The sequence below is a fragment of the Pomacea canaliculata genome, linkage group LG13 (genome assembly GCF_003073045.1).
Source record: "Pomacea canaliculata isolate SZHN2017 linkage group LG13, ASM307304v1, whole genome shotgun sequence".
NCBI lineage: Eukaryota > Metazoa > Mollusca > Gastropoda > Architaenioglossa > Ampullariidae > Pomacea > Pomacea canaliculata.
In genome coordinates this window covers 8,852,248-8,870,698 of record NC_037602.1, presented here as the reverse complement: position 1 = coordinate 8,870,698, position 18,451 = coordinate 8,852,248, and the positions used below count along the sequence as shown (strand labels likewise).

The following is an 18,451-nucleotide window of genomic DNA, read 5'->3' as shown; positions in this document are numbered from 1 at the left end:
GACACCACCACGCAATCGAGAATCGCCTCTGGGTTTAGTCCGTGAATCGCCAACAACCACCACTACCACCACAGACGACGCCAGCAACCTCGTGGGTCGACGACGACGAGGAGCTGTGGGACCCACCGTGCGACGGCTGACTGGCTACTTTAGCGATACGAACAGCTTGTAAGACAGAAAGACAGACAAGGAGAGAGAGAGGAGTGTAGGCGGGTCTGTATGCAGCACGCGGCGGTATAAAGACTCCGACACCGCGTGTGTGTGTGAGTGTGTGGCTGCGTGGATGTGTGTGTAGGGTGTGTGTGCGTGTGTCTGTGCCAGCTAAAGGAGGGCCGAACCGGTGTTTCACGCGAAGCGGCTACGAAACGACTCAAAGCGGCAGGAGTAGGAGTGGGAGGGTGGGTGAGGATCGGGAGGGTTGGGGGGGTGGCCACCGCGCGACTTTTCCTTCCTTCGCCAGCGGAGAGTTCTCCATTCACGCCAAGGCGAAGGATTGAGAGAGAAGCGCTGCTGTTAACAGGCGTTTGCCATGCGTGTTGGTGGTGTCGGTGTTGGTGTTGGTGGTGGCAACGGACGTACGTGTGGGTGAAGCATCGGTCTTGGTTCAAAGGAACTGAACGAAGAAGTGAGAGTGAACATCGTTTCTGTCGTCAGTGACATCGTCCGTGGCCAGCCAACCTTTTACAGAAAATCGTCGAGACATGTGAGCGAGGTGCATGGATTTATCGTTTTTCGCCTTCACCACGGAACCGCGAAATTGAAAACGCGGCGCAGCGGGAGGAAAAAGTTTCTAGGATTGAAGCAAGTGGTTGTTGTCGTGCCTGTCGTCGAGCACATCGTCGCTAAAAGCAAAGGTGACGAGGAACCGGGGGCGGGGTGCGCGAGGAAGCCAGCGATGGATACCGAGGTGCGTGGATGTAGGCGGCGTCGTTGTTGTGGGGACGACATGGTTCCGAGGATTACCTGGGTGTGTGTGGTAGCTGTGCTGGTGATGGTGGTGGTGCCTTCTGTACCCGGAGCTTCCATTCCGCCCAACAGTTGCGACTCGGCCACCAAGTTGTATGCTGCAGGTAGGTGAGATTTCGGTCCTTGGCATGTTGTCATCTTTTCTCCTTTTCATCCATCTTTATTTCTTTTACCTTCTTTCATTTTTCACAACTCTCCTACTCTCTCCAACCCTTCCTCGCTGTTTCATAGTTCTTAGCGACACTGAACCACAGTCTGGTTCACTTGTGATAAAATTGCAGACCTCACACTAAACAAAGTTGAATTCTTACTTCAAACATTGGCACATGCTCGTGCACACCCCTTCCCCACCCGAGAGAATATACCCCTAAACATTTTTTAACAAATTGAAGTTTATTTGTGGTGTTTCCTGTGTCACTCCACCTCGTAATCGACAAACGTGGCGGCTTTGTACCCCGCTGACAGGTTTCCTCCCATTTCCTCCCTCTCCTTCCTCCACCCACTTTGAGATTCAGGTCTGGTCAGCCGCGTGTGCACCCCATTCAGAGCACCTGGATCAGTATGTGACAAGGGCTTTCAGCTGGAGCCTGTTCAATTCAGGCCCTTGTCCTTTGTAAGGGCAAGTCCCGGATTTATTTGTTAAAAAAAAAACTCCTTAAAATGCAAAGAGAGGTTTGCCTTTCAAGACCCAGCAAAGCAGTCTCGATTAGGAGACACGGGCATTGAGCTTGTAGCTAAAGAGTTCAATTACATTTTTACATATTTACCGAATCATGTTAGAATTATTAAACGAGCTAGAAGCAGAAGGATCAGGAACACATGGATGCTAAGATGCTGGCTTGTTCATCCATTTAAAAATTTTTTTTTTTTACGAGGTATCTCTCGGAGTTAAATTTTTGAAGACACAAAGTTGTGGAACATGGAGTTGAGAGGATGCTCAGTCTTACCACAGGAATGCACGTGCAACCTGCACGTGTGGGTTTGTTGCTAGCAGTGAAGCACTGGCTGTTCTTCAACCTGGGAAAACTGTCTTCGCAGCAAATTGTTGGGTTTAACTGCCTCTTGTCCCCCGCCACCCTCAACCCATCACGTCCTTCGTTCCTGTCTTCGCTGTTTGCTCGGTAATGAGGGAAGCTGTTGCCCATCGATGAACCCTTTCACCGCGTACAGTATCTCTCCTCCTAAGTCTGTTTAGCTCTGATGTATTGTAGACAGTCGTTGAGGATTTCAAGGTTTTGTTTTAGTACTAGTTGTACAAAATTACTTAATTGTTTTTGGGTCGATTCTCATATGTAGTCTTCAGTTTTCTGTTTTCTGTGTACTTTTTATGAAGTTTGCCATCAATTGTATCCCCATCCAACCTTCATTGATTCTTTTATATTTTTTTTTAGAACGTAGGCATGGTTTAGACCTGTTTTTTTTTCTGTTTCTTTCTTCTCATCTTATTCAGATATCTCTCTCTCTCTCTCTCTCACGCTTACTTTATTTTTAGTGCGCAACAAATCGTTTCCTCCTGTACACCTGTGTACCTGAGAGAGGATAGAATACAGGTCACGTCTTGCAGTAGTCTCAGTGTGTGTCTCGGCTCATTTTCTGTGCAATCATTTTGTGCTCTTGAAAATGTGCATTGGATATCCTGGGGTGCATACTCGCATAACTTCGTGTCTTTTTTTTTTTTAAGGTCCACATTCCATACTCATGTCTACAGTCTTCTTTCTTTTCTACCCGTGTAGGCAAAGTGCATGCGCTGTACCCATGTTCAGGGACTGTCGTGTTGTCATGGTGTCTTCGGGTGGTTCACCCTACCTTCGGTCACTACGGTCCGAGTCACACATTTCATCCTGGGCCACAAGCCCTTCTCTAAGGATGTGACACCCGTATACAGTCTCAACGTCGGGGGTCTTCTCAGGGTGCTCTGGTTTCCTTCTCCTTCATTGTGCGAAATCGCCGGTGGGTGGAAGCCCGTTTTTGTCAATAAATCAAGCCACCCGTCTACCCTTTGCCCTCTGCGTCCTCTCTCGTCCGATAGCCTTTGTCTCCGACTGCCACGGTCGCCCCGACACTCATCATAAAGACTTTATAGTAAAACTGTCTCGTCCTCTCGCCACTGCCTGGCTGAAGTCTTGGTGGAATAAAGAGTACTTGTGAAGTGCTCATGAGAAAGTGCGTGTCACCGCAGCACGACCATGTAACCCGCTATTAACACAGGTCCGTCAACTGCCGCACAGCCCTCGACCGTTAACAATGCAAAGCAAACGCCGAAGCCAACAGGTAGGACTCTACCTGTTACAGGTAGGACGGCGTATACAGGTAGGGTTGTACAACAAAAGCGGCGAAGGTAATGTCGCCGCCACGTCGACTATTTTTCGGCACCCACGTGTAAGTGGGGTTTGAGGCTTAAAAAATTTAAATAAAAATAAAAAAATAAAATGGATAGCTCGTGCTGTGGTTAGAAACATCAGCCACTTGAAAAAGATGGGCGTCTTTTGGAATCCGTGAACAATTTTGTGTTTGTGTGTGTGTGCGCGCGCGTCTATATACATGCGTGCTCGTGTCTGTATGTGTGTGTGTTTATGTGCTTATCATACTTTCAGCTTCTCTCGCCATTTGCTCTGTTTTAAAACCGTTGACTTTTTTCCACAATCAACAGTTTTTCATACAAATTACACTCAGCTTCACGCGCACCTCCCTTTCACGACGAAAAACATTTATTTTTCTCTACTCAGATGTTAGACATAAAAGTGAACCTGTCTGGTGTTTTACAGAAGTTCGCGAAATTCCCATCCGATGCTATTTTCAGTTCGACTTTTTTGCTGGATGACATTTGTCGGGCATTGTGCCAGTATTTCAGCCATTCGTGTCACGAAACAAAGTTTTTTTTTCAATTTTAGAATGAGAGAAAGAGAGAGAGGGAAAGGTGGTGGGGAGGAGGAATTAAATTAAGACTATCGGTTGTCTCATCTCAGAAGATTTATGTCTCATCGACAGATCATACAAATTATTTCCTGAACATTATCTGTGTGTTAAGTTGCTTCTGCGGAAGGTTCCAGAAAGATGAGAGGGATAGAATTATCATCGGTATTGACAGTCGATATTTCAACTTGCTGACGTGTGCTGGTGACATGCTCTCTGCCACGTGACAGAGAGAGACCTTTGAGGGTTAGCGCGAGTGTACGCTGGAGGTAAGCACCACAGTCACAGCGGTAGTAGACGTCGTCGCAGTAGTGGTGGTGGTGTAACAGCAATGATGATGATGACGACGGCAGTGCACCCTCTTCAGTCGATAGCAAAGCGCAGGCACAGAAGCTGTACACACGAGGGGCAGTGCATCCTGTGACAACTGCAGCCCTCAGTGACCTTCCTCCCATCCCTCCCATCATCCTCTACTCCCTCCCCTCCAGCATTGACAGAAGCCGTGCTGAGAAGGGGTCACATTGGTTCGGAGACATCACGTGGTTTAGTCGTTGACTTCAAACCCTTGTCATGCACGTGACAATGTGGAGGATGGTGTCACTGGTAACTGCGCATCACCCTCTCTATATGTTCACGCGCGCGCGTGTATATGTCGGGGGGACATCAAAAATAAAACCAGGCCCGACCTTAGAATAATACCTATGTCGCCTCCATCATGAACAAAATGGTAGAACAGAGTTTTGGAGACCACGTGATGTCAAGTTGTCATATTCGGCAATTCCATACTTTGCCCCCATCCTAAACTCATTCGCTAACCTTAACCCCTAACTTTTGTTAGCTTGTGTTGAGTTATCTCACTTTCGTCATGCGCATCGAGTGGGACCCACTACTAAAGTTGTGCCTTAGTATTAAGATCGTTAAATATCTCAGAATGATTTCCAAAATGTAAAATAATGGAAAAATGATGGTATAAATATATCAGAAGAGGTATGGACCAACTTTTCTTTCTCTACACACACACAGCCATGTCCAGGTTGTCCCACCTTTCAAACGAGGAGACAAGGTTTGTCTGGGAGCCAAACCAGAACCGATGGAGCCGCCAGCGTGACAAGCGTGACCGTCGAGTGGTCACGTCACCGGGGTCTGATGGTGGCGGCACGAGGCGGCGGTTTGTTTGGGCAGGGAGACCACTCCCGCAACAATTTCTTTTCAAAGTTAATTCGTTACTTTGATGGGCAGATAGCTTTGGTGTGTTCGCGAGCGTACAAATGCTCGTCCTCGCTCTTGCCAGTTGGCTTTGCCCCTCGAAATTTTGTCTTTTTCACTCAGCATGTGGGCAGAAGGTCCTCTTTGTTAATCTCATAAGCTTGTGTAAGCTTGTCGCACTTGAATAGTCGCAGTTTCAGTCTACTTACTCTGAGGGTGAACAGCTTTCATGGAGCACGGTTGTGCGACGACTGTTATTGTGACTGTCGGTCTTAAGCTGAATGTGTTCGACTTGACCGCCTTTAGAGCTACGAGTGGCACCAAAACTATTATGTTGCGAAAAGATGAATTTCAGGGGTAGTCACTCTCAGGGTCGTTACTACAGCCAACAATTTCTCGCCCCTTGCAGTGTTTCTTATTGCTTAGAAACGCGTGGAAATCACCTAAAACGGAAAAAAATCCCTTGAGAAAATTTGCCAACTGGGTCTGTAAATGTAAATGATTTTTTTTTTTTTTTTTTTTTTTTTTTTTTTTGGCGTCGGATTGTTTGGAAATGTAAGAAGCATGGCCAAATTTTCACTGCTTGACGCATTTAATGAACTGGACACACGAAACCCGTATATGGTCATTACTAATTACTAATCAGGGGCAGTTATACGTGTACAAAAACATCACGCTGATAATTAAAAGTTTCATTTACATCTCTTACATCACTACAATATTATCACAGGTAAACATGGATGTCGGGGTTTTTGGTTTCTTTTTTTTGTTTTTTTGTGGCCGGTCGATAACCCTTCCCCCACCCCAAATAATTGTATCTGCCCAGGGAGTCTGAAATATTTTTGCACTTTATTGATGCAACTGCCACATCACTTCCACGCGCTGCATGCGGGGTGGACGAACGGACGGACAGTCGAACCAAGGACAGCCTGGCTGCGCATGCGTAGAGGTGGTGTGCGTCGTGAGTCACCCTCTGACGACGAGCATGCACGTGTTTCAAGTCCGTGCACGCGCGTGAACAGCAGCAGCAACCTTGTGTGCGCGCATTATCGCGTGTGCGTAATGTCGTGCAGCACGTGCTGCCTGCCGCTCATGGCGCGAACGCACTCGGTGAGCAAAGGCGCCAACGAACGAGCGCGCGGCCGTCCGCATCAAGGGGAGATGATTAATTGGCCGCCGAGTCATCGCGGGACGTAAAAGGGAGATAATCGAGCTCGTGCGAACTGACTCGAGCGTCGGGTGGCGAGGGGTGGACTTGCAAGGCTGGGTGGCCAGGCTGGGGACGAGGGGAAGGGGGATTAATTAATGACATTTGACGTCACGCACATGTGAAAGTGGTCTTAATAACTCATTCAGGACGTGACGTTGTTCTTGATTGCGAATGATTGTCATCCAAGTGGCGACCTGTCTAAACTGAGTTGACCTGATTGTGAAACTTTGCAGAGTCGAAATAATATCCGCACCACCACCACCATAGCCTTACTCTCTTGTATTCCTCATTTCCTAGCCTTGTTTTCTAATCTTGCATTCGTTAAGTCCTTTGTATTCTTTGTTCCCTGTATCACGGTTCTTAACCTTCATTATTCGCTTTTATTCCATGTTTCCTAACCTGACCTGTCCTCCTTCCTAGTCTTATTCATATTCCCAGTGTTTCACAATCTTGCTTGCTTGTATTGCATTCTCCAGTTCTCCAAGCATCGTGGCCGGGAGGATGCCCTAAAGGCTGTTTGTGCTTGTAGTGAGGCAGCAACATGCTAAAGGCATTAATATACAGATGTAATCTACAGGAAAATGGGAAAGAAACTACGTTTGTGGGAGAATGGGCAAACCCATGAAAATGCCCGCAGTTCCTAAATTATGTGCATAAACTTTATCCCAAAGGTTAATTTACTCTTGATTTTTATCTTTCTTATGTTGGTGCACGCGTACAAAGACGAAGCCAACTTTAATGAATAACTCAGTTATGTAGACATTGAGTTAAAATAATCAGAATATTAATTAGGATCAGAGGTATTCAAATATTCGGACTAGTAGCATGCACAGACACGCGTTCACACACATGTGCACAGACACTCGTGTGCTTGCACCGGATAGTCGCAGATCCGTTTGTCTGAATGATGCACAAGGCACTAAACGACCTGCTGGCTCCTGGCCTTTGCTTGCAGTGACATCCGGACGGTTGATAAGTTGCTCTTTGATCTTTGTTGCCGTTGAGAGCTTGTGGAGAGCGATCGACGTGCCTGTCACTCTCGGCATCTGCCACAGTCAATCATCCGAGGCCGTCTGTAACGAGAAAACAGAGGATGGACTGAGGAACTGTCAGATCTGTTGTTATTGTTTACCCGCACTAGATGGAACACCACCACTATCTGGAACCTTGTTTTTTTTTGTTTGTTTGTTTGTTTGTTTGTTTTTTTGGCTTTGTTTGTTTGTTTGTTTTTTTGTTGGTTATTTTTTTGTTTGTTTTTGTTTTTTTTTTTTGTTTTTTTTGTGTTTTGTTTTGTTTTTTTGTTTTTTGTTTGTTTTTTGTGTTTTGTTTTTTTGTTTTTGTTTTTTTTTTAAACAAGACCGGTGTGTCGTATGTTTATTACATAGTAAAAGTACACTACTGTACCTGTCACACGTTTATTATACGGCTGGACGGCCTGTGATCGTTGATATCTTCTCCCTCGTCAAAGTTTTATTAACAAACCTTCTTAACTGGCCACAGTATTCAATGTGCCATAATGTTCGTAACCGTTTATGTGTCTGATTAAGAAGACCCTTGATACACAGCATAAGCATCGGGAGTTAAATGTACTTTAGGAGGCATAACTGAGAGCCGGAGGTTGTAATCAGCCGGAAAGAAGCAGGTGTCGGTAGATAACCTCCAGGTCCCCATCTCGTGTTCGTGCCGGAGTTCCGGATGCAGCAGACCTAATATGGGGCAGCAATGCATCGCAATTGTTCTTACAGTCTTTTGAGCAGCTGCTGCAGCTGTGAACCAAAGCTAACCCTCGACTTCAGCCTCCAGAGTTTTGCTCCAGAAACACTTGTGCTCCCTGCGCTGGTGACGTGCAAGGCTCTCGTTGATAGACCACCGGTTACGAACATCTCCTGGCATGGGGACTAAAGGCGATTGTGTGCCCAGGATGTGTGAATTCAACATTACCGGAAGTAGGTCAGAGTTCTCTCCCTTCTTAAAAGGAGGCATATCAGCATCTTGCATGCGGGAACCTGAGAACTCGTGGCAGCGTACGAGGTTGACCAGGTGCGTGAGAAGGAGCAGGTCGTTGGTGAAGAAACAAGCAGGAGATGAAATCTTGATGTCAAGGAGATGAGGGTTGCAGAGCCGGGGATGTAAGCACGACGACGGTGGTGGTGGTGATGATGATGATGATGATAATGATGCTCACAAAGTTGCATGGACATTCGCGCGCACATACACACGTACACACACACGAACACACGTACACACACACGTACACAGACACACGTAAAAGGACCTCAGGGCTAGGATGCGGTTTGAGTTATACATCAACATCAACATCTTCCTTCTCGGCGATGACCTGACGATGGGGGTGGGGAGTGGAGTCTGTCGGGTAGGAAAGGGTGGGGGAGAGCGGTTCTGCCGATCGACGAGGCCAACATAATGTGCAGCTTGTTCCGATGACATGGTGTGGGCGGGCCTGCGCTGCTACATGTCGACAAAGGGCGTGGGTGGGTGGATGGATGGGGTAGGACGATAACTAGCATGGCAAGAATGGGTGGGTGGGTGGCTTTGTGGCCGTCCACCGCCTGACAGTAAACGCTACCTGTGCAGGATCTCACATTTCCGCACGTGAGTGCATGCTGTCTACGAAAATAGAGACGATTAACTGGACTGTCGGGGTGGAATGAAAGAATTAGAAGACGAGGACGCGCGCACTCGCTTTCTCGTTTATTAAAAAAAAAACCAACTCCTGAGTGAATGGTAAATATAAACTTCAGATATCAAAGACTACTTACCGCAAAGCGGCTTACATACCAAGCCAGTAGCTGCTTCACTTTCCGGAGTAAGGGAACGGATTTCCCAAAGGTATCCTTCCCCTCCCACCTCTCTCTCTCTCACTCACTCACCTGTCTGCGTCGTCGTTACGTCATCAGCTGCTGTGGTTATTGACCCACGTGATTGTTGACAGATCGTGACGGGTGGTGAATACCCCGGGTGGAGACCCACGCTTGCAGTGCAGTCCTCTTGCCTTATTAGCTGTGTGATTACTTGGCGATATATTTCTGGGTATCAAAGCTGGGGTATGTTGACCTCGGGGTACAGTTTGTGGCGCAGTGGTTAGGGTTAAAGAATTCGTTTGTATAACAACCCTTCGCTTCATTCTGTGGGACTATTTGTATATATATAATTTTACTCTAGTGTTTTGGGTGTTCCTCCTCCTCTTTCACTTTCCTCCTCATCACTATTTATCAGAATATGACATACATGTATACATCGTTCAAAAGATTATTTCATTAATGTATCAAAGCTGGTCACTGTTGGATTAAGCACTCCTACCCCTCTTTGCTAAATAAAATTTAATTTTGCGGTAAGGATATTCAGTCTAGGAATTGTTGAAAGGTTCTTTGTGGTCAAAGGAAGAAAAAGGAAGAATGTCCAGCCTCTCCCAGGTCACCTAATGCTGTTGTCAGTGAGTCTGAAGTCTGCTCACCATGACAAGTTCAGCAGGAGCGGTTGGAACTGGTGAACCGAGCCTGACATGTTTAGTTTGCGTACAGTCACTTTGTTTGCATGTTTACAGTTTACACCGATGGTCAGGCTGATGTGGCTGTGGAATCGCTGATCGCAGGACTCGTCCTGCAAAAGGTTTTCTCTGCCAAGATGTTATCTCCCTTGTTTTACACACTTCCGGTTGCCAGTTACCACAGTTGCGAGAGAAGATCGGACTCGCCATCTTTGACATATATTGCTTTTCCTTTGTGGTTCCACTCAAGTCTGTAAGTGGTCAGGATGGGGAGAGCTGAATTCTGACAGCTTCAGGTGGCTTTACTCTGCTTTTAGGTTTTTAAAAATTCTCTTCAGATTTTTGATTTTTATTATTTGCACTCACTAGGCAGTGCCAGCGTCGGTGCCAGTTTAAAAAACAACGGAAACGGATTTGTTGTGTTACTGAGAAGCATAGATCATATACAGTAGCCTGACCCTTTGCTGTCATGGAGCACTCGGTGCACCCTTGCTACACATGCTGACTCTGTGCCAGATGAATTTTTGAGTCAAGCCCTCACAAAACACACATCTATAATAATTGTAGCTGATTGTTTGGGGATAACACGCGATATTTAATTTTAGAAATTGCGAATTTTTTAACTCAAACATTATGTTCCATCATAAACATGCGTTTTTCTACTCACGAATTTTTTTAAAGGTCTAATGGAGTGGACTTATTATTTTTGTTTTTGTAATGACTGGATATACCTCTGTGTGCAAGATACTATTTTCCCAAATCGGGGTGAACAAATACCCATTCGATATACACGACTTTATATATCACCATACACAAGTAGAGAAACATTTTTGACTGAGCTTTACTCAGTTATTAGAAGAGATTGCTCCCAACTAGACCTTTAAATAAAGCACAAACAGCTGGCTAGCGGTAAACAATTTGCAGATATAAAATATCGTTTTGTGTTTTGTAGTTGATGCTCTTGCCTCCAGGACAATAACAGCAAAATGGACAGCAACACGTGGAGACTGTTGACAGAGTGTTGTATGAAGATGTTGACTAAAAAAGAAAAAAAAGAGGAAACGGGTCGAACAGCACTGAAAAGAAGAAAGAAAATGGACAGGAAGGAAGTTCTAAAAATCAGAGAAACGGAGCAAGTTTTAATTTCCTTTGCTGTTGTCATCGTCTGTGATAAATCTTATCTTGGGTCCACGGTGTTGTCATGACGACTGACGAGAGAGACGAAGGTGCTGATGGTAAGTAAAAAAAGGGGAAGGTGGGTAGAGAGTGGGGCTCCAGGCTAAGTCATCGGTCACCCGGGTGGAGGAGGACTACAAGGACCCTGGCAAGAGGGATGAACGACGCCTGCGGTGACGGCAATACATCATTCCGCTAGGCGGCGCCGCTGACCCCATGGTGACCTAGTTTATGGCGCTGCCCGGGCGAAGGTCAACTGAGGCTGCGTGACCTGACCCCAAGGGGGAACAACTGCAGGGTCTGGTGTCGAGTGGAAATGTCAGAAAATTTATGCGAAGATGATGAAGGTCGTTAAAAAGGCGTCGATGCCGCCACTTGTTGCTCGTGCAGCCTGCAGGTGAGCTGGGTTCATCTTCAAGGAGCGCGAATGTCTCGAAGAAAATTAGAGTATTATGGGATTGACGGCCAGAATCTTATTAACAAAAATTATATTTTTGTAAAATCCTTGTAAGCACCGGAAGATGTGTAGATTGTGTAACATTGACACCTGTGTGTCATCACTGGTCATCACTGCTTGACGACTGTCGTCTTGATGTGTACTTCATCAGATGGCGTGCACAGCGGGTATGATTCACATCTTATATTATTTTTTCCATCGCTTTCAAAGATCTGGTGAGTGGCAGTCGTACAAAAGTTTGCCAATTTTGAAGGACCCCACTCCAGCAAGTTCAGTGCGAAAGGCGAGGCTGACTTTATCAAGCGGATCAAAGGACTCGGCAAGAACTTTGGCACGAGGACGAGATTGCCTGGAGTCCCGACCTCTGGGGCAAGGAGGGAAGGGAGGACCAGGAGAGAGAGAGACAGGGTGAGGAGGCCGGCACATTGCTTCCTTCCGACTGGCATCAAAGCCTTCCAACCGGTTTGATCAAACAAGCAATGGAGGTTCCCGGCGCGCGGAGTTGTAGGTAGCTGACTGAGGGAACCGAGGGAACTACGCCTCGCGAGTATTTACTGAAACCTACTCACGACTTCAGACAGGAGCAGTGCAAGGCGTTGCCTACACAAAATATCAGCAATGTTTTTACTTGTTTGGCTTCGCCCTGGGTTGCAAGTTCGAGAAATATTTAAGATGTTTTGCCGGGAGTTTAGTTTCGAGACCAAACCTCGAGGAGTGATCCGGTCAACTGAGGGACATGTCGCTAGGAGACAGACGAAATACATGTAGGAGACGCAGGAGACATGCATTTTCAGTAGCAGACTACAACATCGGTGTCTCGGGTAACATGATGCTGCCTGCATCCTATTCTGGCGGCATGACCTGTTGGACATGTCAGACATTTCGGAGAAGACACGAGCAGATCGTTCTGGGTTGGTAATTGAAGCAGAACATGACTGGCACACGACTTGAACGCGGAGCACGCGATGTATGAACACGATTCAAGCGCCTTGCGGGCTCCTGAGCCTGCCCATGGCTTTAGAATGTCAAAGGTCGATGTCGAGAGCCGGTAGTGTGTGGAGGAGCAGGTGGAGTCTCCGATACTTCTTCCTTTGTGTCCCCCGCCCCTCAGCCCTCCACTTCAATCCTGTGTAGAGTAGACAATAGAGGCGTGGTCTTTGCATCAGTTATGACCACACGGAGGTCTTGTTGTTGATTGGGAATATATCTGAGCTGAAGGGTCCTTCTCTGTTTTCATTGTGCAGAATAAATTATGCAAATGTTAAGCACTTTGTTCTGCTGATTGATGACAGGTACCTGTGTATGTAGGTTACCCAATCAGCGTCATCCCGCGATTGTACCTCGCCTTAATGAAGCATAACGATGTTGCTCCGACGGACTTAATTGACTTAATTGGCCAGTGGACGAGTTTCTAGCGGGCTGGAGGAGCTTGCAGCTTCCTGTAGCCCCGTCTTGTGAGCCATTGTTTGTTTGGCCTCCTCGTTGACCAGTAGAGAACACACACACACCTACACACACACACCACACACCACACACACTTTGTATGGGGTCAGGGGTCGCTACCACACAGACCTACAACCTTTGCCCTAGTCCATTCGAGGCCACACAGATCCTGTCGGAACATCTGACCCCATTTCGTTAAAAAAAAAAAATGCAGACTCGCTTTCTTGCTTAAGTGCCCGGATGTCTGTAATCGTTTTTAATTGCCACGACAACTTCGGCATCTCCCTGACTGCAGGACGCAGAGCGAACTGTATCTGCACGGTTCGTTTTTCCTCCAGCTCATTCATACCACAGGGCGAGCAGGTACTGAGGCACTGACCCCAGCTACAGAGCATCAGTCTGGCATTACTTGCAGGGGAAGTACTGAAGTACCAGACCCCAGCTACAGTCTGGTATTACATTCACGGGAGGTACCGTAGTCCCAGAGTCATGTCAGGACGTGTCAGGGTGGCGGTACCCGTATGGCTGCATTGATGCAACCGTCGCCGATGGAGAAAAGATTGATCGAAAGCAGCAGCTAAGTTTGTGTTGCTGACATCGACTGATGAAAATGGGCAGCAAGCGCGTGCAACAAGCGTTAACAGATGTACCTGTCTGTAAAGACACCTTCTGTGGACTTCATAGTTGCTGCAACTGGGAGGTTGACTGGAAGGGAGACTAAATATGAGGATGAAACGAACCACGCTCGTTAGAAGACAGAGTAGATAAATTTAAAGTGCTAGTTTCGGTGATATTGATGACATTATTTCCTTCAAAAAAAAAAAAAAAAAAGGAAAAAATTATCGATACAGTTAAGTAATAGGATGAGGTATGTCATTATTTTCGAAAGCCCCTGGCAACTCCAAAAATCGAGGCTGAACACAGGGAGGCGAATAAATGAATGAATGAATACCGTACAGGGTTACTAGAGAACTTGAAAGGGATCGACCTCTTGGCATCCATTTTAGCGAGGGAGGCATCGATGAGACGCTGACTTGTGCAACGTGGTTCAAGTACTTGTCGAGTGCTTGAGTACGCGCAACGGTCGGCAGCGTGTGGCAGGAAGCTGACCAAAAAAGGGGGGTAATTAGTGGTTTGTCTTCCGGACAGACCTCTTGGGAGGTCACTTCCCCCCCTGCATGCCTGACACTCTCCCCACAGACTAGACCTTTGCACTTATGGCGAGGATTTACTTTTGTTGAACAACTTTTGTTGATTTGCTTTGTTTTGCGTGGGAGGCTTTGCTCAGCCGTTGTGAGCATGCTTCATTCAAAATGAGAAGTTAGGATGCAACACTTGGGTTGTTTTTTTTTTGTTTTTTGTTTTTTATTTTGTTTTTGTTTTTGTTTTTTTTTTTGTTTTTGTTTTTGTTTTTTGTTTTTTTTTGTTAATTATTTTTGCCAGACTGGAAGATTCCCGCTGCTCACCCAACAGCGAGGGAAAGCGGGAGGGGAGCAAAAATTATCATGAAAGGATTGAGCTCTGCCTTCTATATCTCCCCCAACATTAGACACTGTGAACCACTTACACATACATTTTTTACGATTCCCCACATCCCCAACTCCCTCTACTTTTTATTCTGCCAGCACGAATGCGTCAAACGTCACTTCCGGCAATGGTTATGGTGAATCACGGCTTTTGAAATGGACCGTGACAGCAGCTGTTTTGAGGTCAGACAAGAGGTCACTTACAGCCGCTCCTCGCCTACACATCGAGTTCCAAACTTTTTTTTTCTCTCTCTCTCTCATTTCTCTTAGAATGGAGTGTTCGTCGAGCACGCAAGTTCTCACTGACTCTATTCTTAGGTCTGTCCTCACTTCGTGCGCCAAGTGCAGCTGAGGTGGAAGACAAGAGTTACTAAGTCGAGATCTGTAAGCACCGAACCCCTGGCATTCGAGTCCCTGTCTGTGGGTAACTATTGTGCCACTAACTGTTATCCTTGTGTGGATAACAATTGCATCATGTCTGTGGATCAATATTATGTCTGCAGAAAACTATTTCATTACTGTATGTAACTAGTATGTCTCTGTAGATAATTATTGTGTGTGGACATGGACATTTGTAACTAGTGTCTATGTGGATAACTATATCTCTGTAGATAACTATTACTGTGGATAACTGTTCCATCATTCCTGTGGATAACATACGCATCACTGACAGTGTCAAATATTTCATCTTAAACTAATAAACTATTATAGAGCTCGTTTCTTATTGCAAAGAATCTGTTCCTCCACCTTCTCTCTCTTTCTCTCACTCATGACAGCTCAGACCTTTAGACTAGGACATTGCCTTTGCCGTCGGCATGCAGAGAAAGAAGCAAACATCCATCCATTTATCTATCCACCCAGGCATGTTCTCACCACGTGTTCACGCACACTGACCAGCTGCACGTGCTCCCCGTTGCTAAAACCAAAGCCAGTCCGCGCCGACAAAACCCACGGGAGTCTCTTGACCGTGAAACTCAGGAAAGCAAACCGTAGCGGGTGGAATGTTTGGTCAGCTGAGTCTTGTCCTCTTCACGGTCACCTGACTCCCCGGCCAGGCGCAGCGCCACCCCGCGGACCAACCACTCTAAAGGTCAGCAACAGATGGTCACGTGTTTGTCTCCACTTCCGGGGGGGCGAGTTTGGTGTCGCAGCTGCTTTTTCATCTGATGCATCGCTGCATCATTTTCTTGTTGTGAAATGTCTCATCAGACAGGAGCGGTCCTGGGGGTCCATTGCTGGATGGTGGGAGGTCTCGGCCTCGGGAGGGACAAGAAATTGTTCAGGACAAGGGAGGCCAGCCTGCCTGAAGTCTGCGGCCAATCATCATGAAGGCTTGCGGTCGACTTGTACAGGATAACCCAAGTTGATAAGCATTGAGGCGCCGTAGGTAAAATGAAACATTCCTCGTCGGAATAGCTGCGAATCCCCATCTGGAACTTTCTGGATCTTTTATTAAAGATTTAGCGACAGGCACGTATCTAATAACTTTCGCCATGTTCCATATTCATAAAACATCTTACATCTTTCTCCAAGACATGGATGCTAGCATATTAAGACCTGCATGTTAACATTTTAAGAAAAAACTGCATTTCTCTTTCCCTGATGTAAGATGGTTGGTGGAGGCTGATGTTTGATGCAGAGCCAGAACTATTCTAGTTGTAAATAGGTGTCACGTGCAGATGAAACTTCCTGGACCCACATTGCACAATCCTGACCTACCTGGTGACCCTAGACGCCAGTAGTTGTTAATGTTTAACGCCGTGTCAGCATCGCAACCTCTGATCACGACGATGTTGCTAGAAGGCAAAGACGACGAATAATAATAATAAAAAAAAAGACTGATCTTTCAAGAATGAAACAAACCTGGATACGTCATGAAAGGTAATATCGACCTGGGACAGGTGTCTGACAGTGAGGCGGCGAGAAACTCCACGACACATCCGTCACTGGTACCTCTTTAAAAAAAAAAGTCACAGCTTCAGTGACATTTCAGTTTTGTTATCATGCATGTACGTCACCATCAACAAGGCCACTATAAACGGTAGAGATTTGCAGCTCGATGTTGACGACAAGTAGAAGAGGTGGTCGATGGAGAAAGGCAGTGTGGCTCACCTTGGCCAGGTCCAGGATCATCAAACCAGGAGGATGTGTAGTTTGAAGACTTAAATGCCAAGAAAGCTTCCTACAAACCATTGACAAGTCCGAGATTCTTGGCTTTCGGGGAACATCGTGTAGACGATGAATCATTATTACCTGACCTTTCTTAAAATGAGAAAGAAGTTTCGCAACTTGTTGCTCTGTGCGTGCGCGCGCGTGTGTGAAAAAAAAAAAACACGAAAAAAATTATATATGATGCATTTCTTCTGTACCAAAATTGTATATTCTGCGTTTCTTAGCATCGTGCGGTCTTTAGAGTAGCAAAGCTGGTTTGTTTATAGAGCCGACAGACAAAACCTGATCTTAGTGTACACGGAAACTTATCTCCCCCTGTCTTTCTCCCCCGTAGTATCACCGCCTCACCTTTTCCCGCAATCTCAGACATGTCGGTTATCTGCGTCTGCTGTTCACTCCATGTTTTCTCTTGCTTACAAGCAAGTTGCCCACAAATCCCAGAACTGCCCGCTGAAGTGAGGGAAGGCCGAGTGGAAGGGGAGAGAAATGGTCACCGACAGGACAAGGTGAGATAGTGGGATCTTCTGCCGTCGCTCACTCCAAGGGTTAAACCTGACAAGAGTTACAAAGAAAGGTGAAAGTTGTGGACTGGAAGCTGGAAACATCCCCGACCTGCGAGGGGCTGGCCATCTAAGAGACAAGAGGTCAGGGGCTCGGAGGATGTCAGCCCACCTCTGGCTTTTTTCACCTGCGCTTTGTGGTAGCAGCCACCGTAAACAGATCACTCGGCGCGTCCAGGTGAGGCAAGCGCGCGCGGTACGGAAGGGGAGAGGAGGTGAGAATGGAGGAGTTGAGGTGAGAATGGAGGAGTGGAGGTAAGAATGGAGGTACAGGGGGTGGGGATGGACGTGCCAGCAGAAAGGGTTGCAGCTTCTTGCCGTCGGGGTTAAGAGGAGGAAGGGTCGTGTCAGGACAGCACGTGCCGTTAAACCGCCGGAGACCGGAAGAGGAGGAGTTGCTAACAGACCACGGCCGTTCACTCACGGTGTGAATCGTGAAAATCTACCATATGTAAACGACAGGCGTTTGCCTCAGGGCTTTTCTGACAATTCTAAGAGATACGTTTGAAGCTGAGCACGAGGGCGTGAGAGATTTAGAGATTTTATTTCGTGTTCCCGCAGAACGTTATTTCCTTTGTTAATATTTCACGACAGATATCCTTCAGATTTATTAAACGAGCTCACGATGTTTTCTTTCTTTCTCAAGCAGAAAAAAAATTATCGCGAAATGGATGTATGAGCGGAATAATCTGTGTAGGTGAAGCAAAAGTGCATTTCCTTCCTCAGGAAATGAGAAATGAAAGTTAACCAGAGACGACGAACGAAAACGGAAAATGGTGAATTCCTGAACAGAAGAATTTCGTGGGCGCAGTTGGCCTCGAAGCTAAAGACAAACCCGAGTCAGACATTTATATCAATGTTTCTGGAACTTAAAGCGTTTACTAGTTTGTTTTTACATATTTTTACATATTTAGGGGGAAACATTGCGGTGTTGGATGATCCCGTTGCCTTTAACCGCTCTGTGTAACCCTTACTCGTGTCTGTGACGAAGAACATCAGACAGAACTGTCCCCACCGTTGAGAAGACTAGGAAGGACGGACACAACATTTTATTTTATTCATGAGCTCGAGGTGGAAACTACGTCCATGTCATTCTACTACATCTTGTCCACGTCATCCTCAAAAGAGACAACGTCGTCGTGTCAAACGAAGACGATCAATCATGAAAATTTTTGCACCGGAAGTCATAGGTATTCTCCCTTGGGCTAAAGTATCTGGAGACCTATTAGAGGGTTGCCCCGAAAAACAGTAATGTCAGGTGTGAAGGAAGAAATTTGTTTTAAAAAAAAAAGGAAGGACACACATACACAGACACGC

General features: G+C 46.4%; 1 protein-coding gene across 1 annotated transcript in view; it reads left to right on the top strand.

Moving 5' to 3' along the window:
- The first annotated feature begins 946 nt into the window (after positions 1-946).
- The window catches only part of LOC112554393 (semaphorin-2A-like), a 58,364-nt gene continuing 40,859 nt past the window's right edge, over positions 947-18,451 (top strand). Inside the window, 1 exon segment of the mRNA XM_025222152.1 lies at positions 947-1,070. Coding sequence (XP_025077937.1) covers positions 947-1,070 — 124 coding nt within the window.